General features: G+C 30.9%; 1 protein-coding gene across 11 annotated transcripts in view; it reads left to right on the forward strand.

Annotated features, from left to right (window-relative positions):
* LOC115229953 (septin-7) overlaps positions 1-14417 on the forward strand; it is a 169757-nt gene that overhangs the window by 133629 nt on the left and 21711 nt on the right. For 10 of the 11 annotated variants that reach the window (XM_029800212.2, XM_029800210.2, XM_029800211.2 and 7 more), the window contains 4 exons: positions 1582-1677; positions 4347-4376; positions 12983-13079; positions 13622-13673. In XM_029800212.2, the coding sequence (XP_029656072.1) occupies positions 1582-1677; positions 4347-4376; positions 12983-13079; positions 13622-13673 (275 nt within the window). The remainder of the gene's footprint in view (positions 1-1581; positions 1678-4346; positions 4377-12982; positions 13080-13621; positions 13674-14417) is intronic. The other variant, XM_029800208.2, reaches the window with a different exon arrangement.

A 14417-nucleotide genomic window follows, 5' to 3' on the forward strand; every position in this document is an offset into this window, starting at 1 on the left:
ATTCAGTGATGTTGTAAGGCTCAACAAATGAATGTTGTTCACTTTTATTACAATAATTATGTTCTCTTCATAAGTACAGAAGCTGCACATTTAAAATATATCAGTACTCTCTCTTTTACTCTTTTACTTGTTTCAGTCATTTGACTGCGGTCATGCTGGAGCATCGCCTTTAGTCGAGCAACTCGACCCCGGGACTTATTCTTTGTAAGCCCAGTACTTATTCTATCGGTCTCTTTTGCCGAACTGCTAAGTGACAGGGACATAAACACACCAGCATCGGTTGTCAAGCAATGCTAGGGGGACAAACATACATGCACACACACATATATATATATACATATATACGATGGGCTTCTTTCAGTTTCTGTCTACCAAATCCACTCACAAGGCTTTGGTCGGCCCGAGGCTATAGTAGAAGACATTTGCCCAAGGTGCCACGCAGTGGGACTGAACCCGGAACCATGTGGTTGGTAAACAAGCTACTTACCACACAGCCACTCATTTTTTTTTTAAATATTACTATCTATTAAGAAAATTATTGAAGCCATATCATTTATGTGGTAACTTCACTCCTGCTCAGAATCAGTAAATTCCAAAGTCTTTGGTGTTTATAGATGAAACTGAAATATCATTCTAATTCTTTGTGTCCATGTCTAAGCTGTCTTTCTCTAATTAAATTATTAATGGATAATGTCACTGAATTCTAATTCACTTGAGGTATTAATTGCCATTATGTTCATAAATTGAAGGAAGCAAAATCCAGAGAAATTCACTTGATTAGATGTGAACAGGAAACCATGTGACAAGAAATTCTTTATAGAATTCAGAATGAAGCTAAACTTTGTCCCTCATGCAGAAAAGTGATTGGTTGCAGTTTTATGCATTTTAGGATTGCAAGAGTTAATATGTTTAAACTGAATTAAGCTAACATTATTCATACAAGATAAAATTGCAACTTGAAGATTGTATCTCTCTCTCCCCTAAAACAAGGGGGATAATTCTTTTTTTTTTCTGGGGAAAAAAAATTTTAAAAGACAATGGATGATAATTTATATGCAGATAATCTAACAAAGCAGTTCCAAAATTGAGTAACAAAAACTTTGGTATTTGTAAGCATTTTAAGTCAAAATATGTAGCTTAAGATGAGAAATTGAGTATGTAATTTAATTAACCTGGGTATTGGATGTTTATGAATCATAAGTAACTATTGTTGTTGGAGATGAAAAAAAAGTTTTGAAAATTGACGAGATCATATTGTTTATTAGTCATAAAGTGTTGCTTGAAACAAAAGCCTTTGTGAATATGAAAAAAAACACCTGATGATTTCAAATGCATGCATAGGAAAATGGATAGAATCTTCACTCTTTATTATTCAATTCATATATTTATTCAGAGGATGTTTATCTGTTGTCACACTTTTTGAGTGAGTGAGAGAGAGAGAGAAGACACCATCTTTTATTAAATATAATAATTCTATAATGTTAGCTGTATTATGTACATTTATAGAATGAATGAAATTATAATGTCAAAGAATATATTCATTGTCTCCATTCCATGATCTCCTCTGACTATTTTATTCAGATTTTAAATGAAATAGCGCAGCATAAAATCAAAATCTATGAGTTTCCTGAATGTGATGATGAAGAGGAAAACAAACTGCAGAAGAAATTACTAAAGGTTTGTTTATTCTACACCTTGTTTCTTTGTTAATAATTGTTTTCTTTGTTTAGATGTTTGTGGTGATTTATTTTGCTCCCCACCTCCATGTCATAAAAGTACTTATTTGAATATGAGAGTATTTTTTACATATAGTTTATAAAGTTGTTCATATATTTTATTGAAAAAAATCTACCAAAGTTATGTTTTGCAGGTTTTGTATTGCAGGTGGAATTTTGGGGACTATTTCAAAATTCTGCCACCCTACATACTTCAATATTTTTATATTTAGCTTTATTTTGGTTATTTATTCTTTTAATTATCTAAAACCAATTGCATATCAAATTGCCTAGGATTGTCTAATATGGTACTACTTTTATCCTCATTTTAATTTATATGAGTGAATTATAAAGTTTATTAATTCCAGAGTCATACTTATGTTGAAACTGAAACAGCTACATTTTTGCAGAGCTATATTCACTTTCACATTCTTTCATACCACAGTCTGTTTTGAAGTCTCAACACTGCACTTCTCTGGCCTGCTTCCTGATACAATTGTGCACTGAAATTGTAACAGTGACCAAGTCATAGAAGGGTAACAGAAATTGTTGACATTTCAGAATAAACTGTAGTTTGAAAAAAGAAATGTAAAATGTTTAAATATAGATTTTTGCATTCATAATAAGCTACGACTCTTCCACAATGTACTTGCTAATATTTACTAAGATACTTCAAAATATTTAGTGATGAAACTGGGGGAAATTTATCCAAGTCATTAATTTAACAAAATTATGTCCCTCTTTTAAAACTTTGCCTGAAGTAGCATTCATGAATGCTTAGTATTTTGTGGCAAATATTTAGCAACCAAACTTTTTTTTTCCCCCTTCATTAGCTTAATTGATTTAATGGGTTTTTAATATATGCTACTCTAGTATATTACTTCAAATTTTGCCAACTTTTAAATTATCATCCTGCTTTGCTATTTGTACTAATAACATTAATATAATAGCTTTCTGCCTTATAACTTTCTGCCTTCCAATAACTCATTTGCTGTTATTGAAATGATGTTGGTGTATTATTAAACATTTTTACACTAACACTGCTAAAAACCACCATTAGTGTTGACTTTTTTTAAATATTGTTTTACTATATTTTCAGTTATCTTAGATTCATTTAAATTTAGTTTAAGTTTGTTGTGGTTTTTTTTTTTGTTTTTTTTTTGTTTGTTTTTTTTTTTTGTTTTTTTTTTTGGATTTTCTTTTACCTTTTCCTTTTGAATGATCAAACTGATTGTCTTCACGCCATATTTCTATAACTTTTATTTTAAGCACACTTTATATACTCTTAGCCATTCGGAAGCTTTTATTCAGGACCTTGTGGCTATAGTTTAAAATTGATATATTAAGTTCAAGCCTAACCACAGAATATGTATTGCCAAAAGGCAATTTGAAAAAATCTCACTTATAGAAATAGTGTCAAAAGTAAGACTGTCCATAATTTTTGTTTCTAACTGCTCTACCATTAATTTATTTTAAACATATAGGTCTATAATTAAATTTCAAGTTAGGTAGTTGCAAGACTGAGTTATTGAACTAGTTCTTTATATTTGACTAGCAGTATCGCCCGGCGTTGCTCAGGTTTGTAAGGGAAATAACTATAAAGCATTTTTAGAGAGTTATAACCAAAAAATAGCAAAAAAATGGGAAAAAATGATGGTAAATTTTTTTTTGAGAGTTAAAAAGGATGGAGTTGCGTCCCCTAGACAGTTTGTGGTTCGTGTTTCTGATTCTCGACCCCATGTCGAATTTATCGATTTTTTTCAGAACTGGGGAAACTTTTCAAAATTTTGGCTGCGTTAGTTTTGAATTATGACATTGGGCTATGTGTGTGTCAAGTTTCATCAGAATCGGTTGAAAGCCGTGGTCAGGGTGAGGGTACAAGCAAACAGAAACACGCACAGACAAACTGCCGTTTATATATAGAGAGATTAGTATTCTAGTCCACCTACTATTAATAATTAGATAAATAGAAGTTGGGTAAGAAAATGTAGCAATGTTTGGAAACATTGATGCTTTTGAATTTCATCTGTATCAGTTCATATCTCTGTATAATAGGGAAATTGTCATTCTTTTTTCTTTAGTTTTTAGAAGAAAACTCTAACAACTTTTATTAATGTACAATGATTGTAGATGATTAAAGAAATCTTACTATTTAGCTTGATTTTTTATTGAGGTTCTCATACTAATTGTATTGTAAAATCTTACTTTTGTGCGATACTTGGGTTTCATCTCTATTTATTATTATGACAGAAAAGTTGCATTTCACTGTTATTTAACAAACATTTGTCTTCATTTCTTAATATACATTTTGTTTTCATATACTATTCTTGATGAAGTACAGAAATTGTATTATTTATCGATTCAGGAACAGTTTCATTTTAATATCATTTAATTATTTAAATCGGTGTGCATGCATATGTGTACAAGTATACATAGACATACACATATACGCAGTAATTCCATTCAACAATATCTATATGCTTAAAAACTTATAGAAGTTGAAAAATCTCCCAAATATTAAGTTGGTTTTCACATTTCTAAAAGTATCTTATCTCATACCTATCTGGGAAGTGGAGAATTAGCTGTCTGCTAAGTTGGATCTTGCACACTATTTTATTTTCAACCTTTCAGAAAGACTTAAAAGGCGGTAAATTCTTCAAGGTATGTAATTAAATTATTTTCTGCTTTCTGTTTATTATTTTTTTTTTCATGTCTTATAGTGTCTCCATTTGCCTGTTGTTCTTTACCCAAACTCTTCTTTTTCCCTTTATGTCTGTATCTAATATAGTATCGCAACGTATGTGTTTTAGTTGTTGCTATTGCAATAGCATTAGGCGTGCTTTAGTTTCTAAATGCAACTTTTATGTTCACTGGCACATTTTATCTCAGTGTTCGTGATAATATATAAATCTAATAATCTAATGTGATTTGGTATGTTAGTCACTCACTATTTGTATGTTTATACAAGGTTATTAAAAAGTGGTTTATGTTGAAGTCCACTTTCACAGCTCACTCACATCTGAAATTGAGTGTTATTTGACACTGAATGTAAAATAATCATTTCAACTCTCTTTTTTTTTTATATATATATATTTAATCTGAGCTGCCTATATATGTTAGAAAATACAGCTAATTTTGGGATGTTATACACATTTGAAATCATTCCTGCTGCACTCATTTGTATTATAAAAACTAGTTCCTGCTTCATTCATTAGAATTATTTAAAAGTATTTAGTTTTAGTTATTAAATTTTATATTAATTTCTCATAATATCGCTAACTTGAGCAATACGAGATATTGACTACTGGTTTTAAATAAATCAGATTATTTAGAATTTTGTTCAGAAGAAAGTTTAAAGTAGTTTTTAAAGCTGGTTTGGATATAATTGAGCATTTTCTGTTAGCCAATTGCATTCTTTTATTCTAAACAAAAAAAATACCTTTCTTCAATTACATTGTAAATGTCTTCTCAATATTTTCATAAATGTAAGCAGTAATACTTGGAAGAGATAGTTTTCCACTATAAAACTGAAAATAAAATGCTGAACAACAATTTTATTGGTGTTCAGTTTTAAATTACATTAGATTATATATTAAAAGGTTGATTACGAAACAATATTGAACTATTGGAGCTAATTTATTCTGAAAAGCAACATCCCCAGGATAAGTCATGTTTTAGTTATATTTTTGGCATTATTGGTTATTTTTTATAGTTTAGGAGAGATTAAATATTTTGTATTAAAAGATACATAATACAAAAAGTAATATATTTACTTTGCTATACTAGGCATATCTTTTGATATTTAATTACACTTATAGACTACAATTTTCTGCTCTACCAACTGAGATACAATTCAATTAAATAGCAAACGAAACAACCATAATTATTTTTCTCATGTTCTACTCAGTTCTGCATTAGAGTATTTAGGAACTTTAATCTGTGAGTGGAAGATGACGTGCAAGTTCACTTTGTTTTTGAAACCATTTAAGTAAAAATAAAATGAGGGTTGTCATAAAGTGCTATTTCGAGATATTCTACTTATTTGTAGTGATAGATATTAGCCTAGCTGAATTAGCAAGTTAATGAAATAGAAACCATAATGGTCGAAATACTAGATTTTATTTGATATTATCTAGTTATGAAATTTAAACTCTTACTACCAATATGAATTCTGTAACTTCTGAAATAGAATGTGCTGAATATTCTTATAAAGTATGACCTGAGCATAAATGCCATATGCTTTCTAAAATAAATACCATATGTTTAAATGACAGTATATACTAACTGGATAAATAATGCAGAAAATACTTTTACTGACATTATTGCTCTAATTCTCTAGTTAAGTGTATGAGGGCTAATACTAAAGCACTTCCAGTTATGTTATAGTATTTCATTTGGTGCCTTATTCTTCTGATTTCCAGAGCCAACTTTGCTCGTCTCTTTTAGGTCAATAAAATAACAAGAATATACTGAGTTTATCTAATCATCTTTCCTGTGTAAATATTGTGATTAATCATTATTTTTCTCAGTCTTAAATAGATCACTAAGTTTATCATAATAATAAATGTATTTGAATTCAAAGTAACTTTATATTGATAGAGATATCGCAATGAAAAATGTTAATAGGCATAGGTGTGGCTGTGTAGTAAGAAGCTTGCTTTCCAACGACATGGTTCTGGGTTCAGTCCCACTGCGTGGCACCTTGGGCAAGTGTCTTCTAATATAGCCCCGAGCCAACCAAATCCTTGTGAGTGGATTTGGTAGATGGAAACTGAAAGAAGCCTGTCTTAAATATGTATAAAGTACTGAGGTTAATTCATTCAACTAAAAATTCAAAGGCGGTGCCCCAGCAAGGCCAAGTCTAATGTCTGAAACAAATAAAAATAAAAAATATATTTAAATTCTATGTTATGGTGCAGGGAAAATTGTGCAGATAAGTTATATAACTGAATCTTATTCTTAGTGTTTTATTATTATAGGTACAGGTGTGGCTGTGTGGTAAGAAGCTTGCTTCCAAACCACATGGTTCCAGTTTCAGTCCCACTGCATGGCACCTTGGGGCAAGTGTCTTCTGCTATAGCCTCAGGCTGACCAAAGCCTTGTGAGTGGATTTGGTAGACAGAAACTGAAAGAAGCCCATATGTATGTGTGTACGTTTGTGTGTCTGTGTTTGTCCCCCCACCATTGCTTGACAGCTGATGTTGGTGTGTTTACATCCCCGTAACTTAGCAGTTCAGCAAAAGAGGCCAATAGAATAAGTACTAGGCTTGCAAAGAATAAGTCCTGGAGTTGATTTCTTCAACTGAAGATGATGCTCCAGCATGGCTGCAGTCAAATGACTGAAACAAGTAAAAGAGTATTATGCCACTTTCATATTCTGGATTCCTTTTTTTTTTATTACAGTAAATACTAGGAATATTCATCGCTGTGATGAAAATCATTATCCTGTTACCAAATTATCATAACTAGCTTTAACTTGCTTTCTTTATTCTTCGTTCATTAGTTCCCACCTGTTGGGAATAGGTATCAGAACTTTTGGCAAATTTACTTGCTATAGATTGGCATCTTATCCTATTGGAGACTTGTCTCTCATCTGCTGAGCAGTCAAATACTGAAACTATGGACTTTTTGAAGTTTACAAAATAATTGTCAGCCAAGAGAAATATGTTAAACTAATTAATTAATTTAGAGCAATGAATCAGTGTTGGTTGGTGGTATGCAACTTACCCCATATATATATATATATATATATATATTGTTTATTAACATTTTTAATACTAAAAACTAGTTCTTGGTTAAACTCAGAAATATAAAACATTGCTTTTAAATCAACCAGTATGAAAAATGCTGGTTTTATTTTATTAATAATAGTTTTTTGAAGCTTATTTTTCCTAATCCAAAGCTGCATTGAATTATTAGAAATTATAATTTTAGTTAATTATAAATTAATACTTAACATTCAATATAGGTTCAAAGTTTGCTTATGTTCTTGTTTTATTGTTGTTTGTCATTTTCTGAGATTCTTTTCAGGACCTTTTATTCAAATCTGCATGTTTTGCTTAATTGTGCTTATTTACTTACTTATTTATTATATCTATTTATTTATTTAATTTCTTTTTCTTTTTTCTTTTTTACTATTCTTATAATTTGGCACCATTTGTGCTTTTTTTCCCCCTGGCACCATTTGTGCTTTTTATTCCCCTCTGCAAATATATTTCCTTATTTTATAATTGAGGTATATCAAAATTAAGCAAACTGAATGTTTGAATTAAATTTGATCTTGCTACCACAGTTTATCTTTACTATTATTCTTGATTGGTGGGTGGGGAGCTTTTTTTATTTAAAGAAAACAAACAATTTATAACTTCAACACATTGTACTTAGTGTTAATTATGTATATCAAAATATTTTTACTGTATTTTTTGCTGATATTTTGAAGTTTCAGATGTTACCTTGTCTCTACTGAGCTATTACTTCAAGTTTTTATGGTTAATTAACAATTTTGTTTGCATTATCTAAGTTGTTTTCAACCTTTGTCGTGTAACTGCTGTATACAAGAGGATTTATTTTCCTATCTTATCTGAAATATTTGTTAACATTAATATAATTAACAGTTGTTATTTCACTAAGTAACTTCTATGAATGGTTTTGAGGTTCTGAAAAATGTTTGATTCCATTTAAATACCCTATCCTATCTTTACTAAAAGAAGTAAATGTAAAATATTATTACATGTAAATCTTTACTGCAACAAAGTCAAAATACATATCTAAAAAAACTATGAATAGGATATTTCAACATGTTAAAGCAAAAGATGATTTAATGCCATTCTTTTCCAGATGACTGAACTCTTGATTCTTGACCAACAATTTTTCTCATCCTATGTTTTTATTTGTAAATCATTCTCTTCATGCCTTTGGCATTTATATATGTTTAATTATTACAATTATGCTATATATATATATATATATATATATATATATATATATATAATGATATTAGGGAATAAATCCAAACTTACAGGGGAAAATGAGATTTAGGATTAAATCCAATTTTATAGTATAAATATATTATATTATATTAAATTAGAGATAAAACCACTATTAGGCAAATCAAACAGTGAAAAACATAAGCCAATACATAAACCAATACATATGTTTTTCACTGTTTGATTTGCCTAATAGTGGTTTTATCTCTAATTTAATATAATATATATATATATAATATATATATATATATATATATATATATATATATATATAATTCAAAAAAATGAAGTGCATATAATTGGGAATTATGTCAACTCATTCATTCAACATGTGACAATAGTGAGTTTGTAAGGTGTCCTGACTATGTCTTTAATTAGTTTGTGTATTCACAGTCCTCATTAACTGTGGTAGGTTTGAAAGACACAATTTATAACTTTGCATTTCAATGGTTGCTTTCAACTGTTTGTTGTAGTTTTGAACATAAATTTTAGATAGAGAGTTATATTGCGTGATGTATCAATAACTCTTGATAACTCTTCATCTTGTCAGTGAATGTGATATATACTTTCAGTTTCCTACAAAATTCAAGATTTTCTAAGATTGTGATTTTATAGATTGTTAACCACTACAGATTTCACAGTATTTGCTTCGGAAATCAAAATGTAAAGTAGATGTAATTATTGAAAAGTCTTTTATCTGTAGAGATGACATTAATGGTCCAAAATGTTTTTAATCTTATTATTAACTCATTTTAGACAATTAGATATGGTGATTTTGTTTTTTTCTCCCCAACTCCCTTTTTATAGAGTTGTTGGTTATAAGATTTGAAAAAGTGTTTTATGATTAAAATGTCTGTGTTTAACATTTAGCATCTGTTCATGCCATTAGGATTCAATTCATGAAGATAAATGATGACCAGTAACTTTCATAGCTTCAACTGTATAAACACATTGATTTCAGGTACATAATATATAGACACATTGATTTCAGATACATAATATATAGACTGGTTGCAGCTAGAATATCCAGGGTCACCACTTTTCTATTTTGCTTTAATAAATAACCATCTCTTAATTAAAAGGAAGCCTAAGTTTTGAAATGATTTACCTTTTCAAGTATTTGTTCATTCAGTATGACGTCAGAGCCCTAATTTTCATAAAATTGCTTTCCATACTATATGTATTTTCTTTTCCTATGGATGTAGATGTATGAGGGTCAAGCAAGGAGACCTTGGAAGTATGGATAGTCTATTAAATTCTTTAGTTACTTGAATGATCAACATATATAAAATGGTTTTAACTCTGTAAAGTAGAAACACATTTTCACACATTTTAATAGCTCAACTCTGTTTTGGGTTTTTTGTTGTTGATTTTTTTTTACATGGACATGTATGTATTTTTAAATCATTTAACATTTCCCAATAATTTTATCATGGCAGTTTTTTCTGGTAAATCATAAACTAAATTAAACCTTAAATATTGATCTGGGATTTTTTTTAAATCATCCCTTTCTGTAATTGAAGCATATTCTCTTTTTTCTCTCATCATACAACTGACTGGAAAGAAAAGCAAAAGAAAAAATTGTAATTTTTGTCTAAAATAATAACTTTTGTGTTAAACTTTATCAATTTTGAAAAATTGGTATTGTATGTTGATTAGACCTTAAGAGTGAACTTCATAGAACAATCAATCTCTGAAGTTAGATTTTTAACAAACTGGTCATTTCTACCCTGCTCTTAGCATCCCTGTAGCCTCTCCAAATAATGCAACCCCTCCCAATCCTTCTCACTTCTCCTACACTCTTGAAAACCCTACCCACTACCACTCTTTTTACATGAGTTGCCACCTAGACACCTCATCACCACTATTTCTTTCTTTGGAGATACCACCAGTTCATTCTCACTGTCTCTCCTAAATGTGAGTAGTCATGTAACAAAACCTGCTCTACCCCAACCTCTTCCCTCGTACCTTAAACTCCATCTAACGTAAGGATGTAGCACACATACCCCCTCCTTAGGTTTGTAGAGTTTTGAGCTACACAGCGACCTCAAATACTGCTGGTAACATGAAGAAAATCTCCCAGTACCCACTGTAAAGAGGTTGACTTTGGGAAGGGCATCCAGCTGTAGAAACCATCCCAAAGCAGACACTGGAGCACAATGTAGTCCTTTGACTCATTGGATCCTCATGAAACTGTCCAGTTCATGCCAACATAGAACAAGGACATTAAATGATGGTATTATAAATATAAAGCTGTTGTAAAAGGATTCACAAACTAGTTGTTCTGATTAGAAACAATGAATTTGCTTTCAATTTTCATTATATAATTACATTTAATTTTTTTTCTTAATGAATTTTTTTATTTCTTTATATCAATTAACCATTGCAGAATTGCTTTTGAAATTATTTTTCTCCTTTATCTTCCACCACCTCTCTCATGTTCAACAAGATAATGCTCAAGTTGTTGTTAATGAAGAGGGATGGTAGCTTTTCTAATAGTGTGTAATATTCAGAACAAGAAGTTTTCTTGTGAACGTGATCTGGGCATTACTGTCAGCAGCAATTTGCACTGGACAAAGCACATCTCTAAAATTGTCAAGAAAGCTGAGGATGTCTTGGCATTATTCAGCAAGACCTTTGTCAGCCATTCTCTGGCTGTTTATTTAAGGCTGTATATGGCTATGGTGTGGTCACACTTGGAATTTGCATCAGCAATCTGGAACATCTATCTTGTTCAGGACAATGACCTTCTGGAAACTGTTCAGAGACATGCAATCAGGCATCTGCCATATTCTGAACACCTTGCTTCCCTTAGTATAGATGCATTGAAGCTCCAACATCTGGCAACTGACTTAGTAAACACCCACAAAATTATTAACCATTGCACCAACAACCAACTTTTTGAGCTCCATGTGACTCACACACATGGGCACGCCTACAAAGTCAGAAAACAGCACAGCTCCCATGACTTTCAGAAACATTTTTTCACACTCAGAGTTGCTGAAGCATGGAACAAACTACTGGCATCAGTTGTTAGTTGCTGAGACATTGCTTCCCTTAAAACCTCCATGCTTCCTGAAATTTGCCAGCACTACACCTGATATCCCCACCTCCATATGCATGCACACATGTATATCATGACACATACACTGTTCACTTTCCTGATTTTTATACATAATTGTATGTACTGTACATGTACTTTTGATGAGTTGTGCACCTGAGCACTATACACAATAATTTTATTATCATTATTATTTATTATTCTAAAGAGACTAAAATGGGCAGGAACAGTGTGGGTTTTGAGATATTATGAAAGAAAATGTCTTGCTAATTTTTAAAATATTTTTATTAAGATACATGAATTACTACTGGAGCTACCTTAATAAAATCAACATATATATATATATAATGGTGTTGAAATATATATATATATGTGTGTGTGTATATATATAAATATATATATCCACCTCCACTCTCATCTCTAACCATCCACTTTCCCCTGATCCTATATTATCTGTATTCCCCTTTATACCCGCCTTCTTGTATTTTGAGAGTATACTCCGGTACCCTGTTGCTACCATCTTTATCTTACTTCCAGTTACTCTCGTCCACCTTTATATAATATGGGGTTGCTGTGTATCTCCTATAGCAAGATATCTGTGCCTGTCCCTCTTTCATACTTTAACCTTCAACACCTGGATAAAGTCACCTCCCCATCTCTCAAACACATTCCCATTCAGTTGAGGGAACTTTTTCTTTCCATTTTTTTTTCCTTATCTTACAAACTTGGCAATCTCACTAGTGCCAGTGTCACAAAAAAGGCAGCCAGTATCCACTGTAAAGTGGTTGGCAATAGGAAGGGCATCTAACTGTAGAAACCATGGCAAAGCCAACAGTGGAACCCAACAGAGCCCTGCACCTCATCAGATCTTGTCAACCTGTCCAACCCATACCTACATGTAAAGTGGACAGTCAATGATGATGATGATGATATATATATATAATATGATATCACACACACACACATATGAGTGATTAGTATCAAAATTGTAAATGCCATCTTTTATTATGAAATTCACAAGGAGTTTACAACTTTTTTTTGTAACTATATATTATGTAACTGACATTATAACGACTAAGGTAGCGCCCATGGTAAATAACCTCACATAGGTATCTATACCATTTCTCCCCGCGTAATTTCAAATAATTAATACATTTTCCAGTGAGTAAATTAAACATTTCTTTTTCCTATTTGTAAAAGTATAACATTTTATGTTTTAGGACCGAGTTCCTTTCGCTGTTGTTGGCAGTAACACTGTGATTGACTGCAATGGAAAGAGAATGCGTGGACGTCAATATCCATGGGGGATTGTTGAAGGTTAGAATAATATTTTTCAAAGATAAAAATAAAATAAAGATGACTTTAGTATAAAATTAAATCTAAGAAATTTTCTTTTTCCAACATTCAATAAATAACTTTTTAACTATTTTAATGCTCTGGTAATTGATTGACAATAGTAAAGACTAAGTAAAAAAACCTTGTACTCACACCATTGCTAAAAGCATATTGGTTATGACTACAAACTCTGGTGGGGCGGGGCAATGGGTTTAATAAAACTGGTAAGAATTTCCCTGTTTACTTACCAAAAAAATCAAAATGATAATAATCAATAAATGTTGTGGCTTTTGGGTTTTTTTAAGACACACAATTTTTTTTTCCCAGTAAACTTTTTGCATTAAATATGTTAACACTATGTTAGCTACTGTTGTTTTTTTCATACTGATGGCATCAGAATAACTTATTCTGTGAACATTCCTATTTTTCTACACCAATAAGTGCACATACTTGCCTATTTGTAACTTTTATTGGCGTAATTACATAATGATCACTAATAGATTACTTGTTTATTTTACTTCCAGTTGAAAATCTTGAGCATAATGACTTTATTGCTCTTCGAAATATGCTGATTCGGTAAGAAAATGTTTAAAATATTTAAAGAAACCCAATTGAACCCTTTTGTTCTAAATCAGTTACTGGGATGTTTCTTAATTTCTGGTAGCAGTTTATTCAAAATTACGCACCAATAAAATAAATTGGAATTGACAAAATACGATACTATACAAATCCTTGCAATTTCAAAAGAATTCTTTTTATGATTTTTATATGTAGACAGTTTGGATATTAAATGATGATGTTCTACAGTCTATTCTTGGTGCTAACTATATACTGTTTTATGAGAAGATATTCACATCATTGTCAATACTTTTGACCCTCAAAGAGCACAAGATTTAATGTTTATAGCATTTAGCTGATATTCCATATTTCAATGGATTCCCCAAGTTATCAATTAGTGCCAAATGAAACTCACTTTATTATTTAAATTTAGTAAAAGAAGAATATTTTTATTTGGTCTTAAGTTAATTTTTTAAGCCTCTTTTTTTTTTTCTTTGATAAATTATATGCCTATTTGGCTTAAACAAATGTCTCTGTTGCTTGTACCTTACAATATGATCTTTAAAATTTATGCAATACTTCTTTGAAACTTGAGGTTTAAATTCACTGTCATGCTTCTTTGTTTTACTAAAATTGACTTACATATTTGGTAGGTATTAGCTTGTAACTTTGGAGGCGCAATGGCCCAGTGGTTAGGGCAGCGGACTCGCGGTCATAGGATCACGGTTTCGATTCCCAGACCGGGCGTTGTGAGTGTTTATT

Source organism: Octopus sinensis, unplaced genomic scaffold (assembly GCF_006345805.1).
Source record: "Octopus sinensis unplaced genomic scaffold, ASM634580v1 Contig13942, whole genome shotgun sequence".
Lineage (NCBI taxonomy): Eukaryota > Metazoa > Mollusca > Cephalopoda > Octopoda > Octopodidae > Octopus > Octopus sinensis.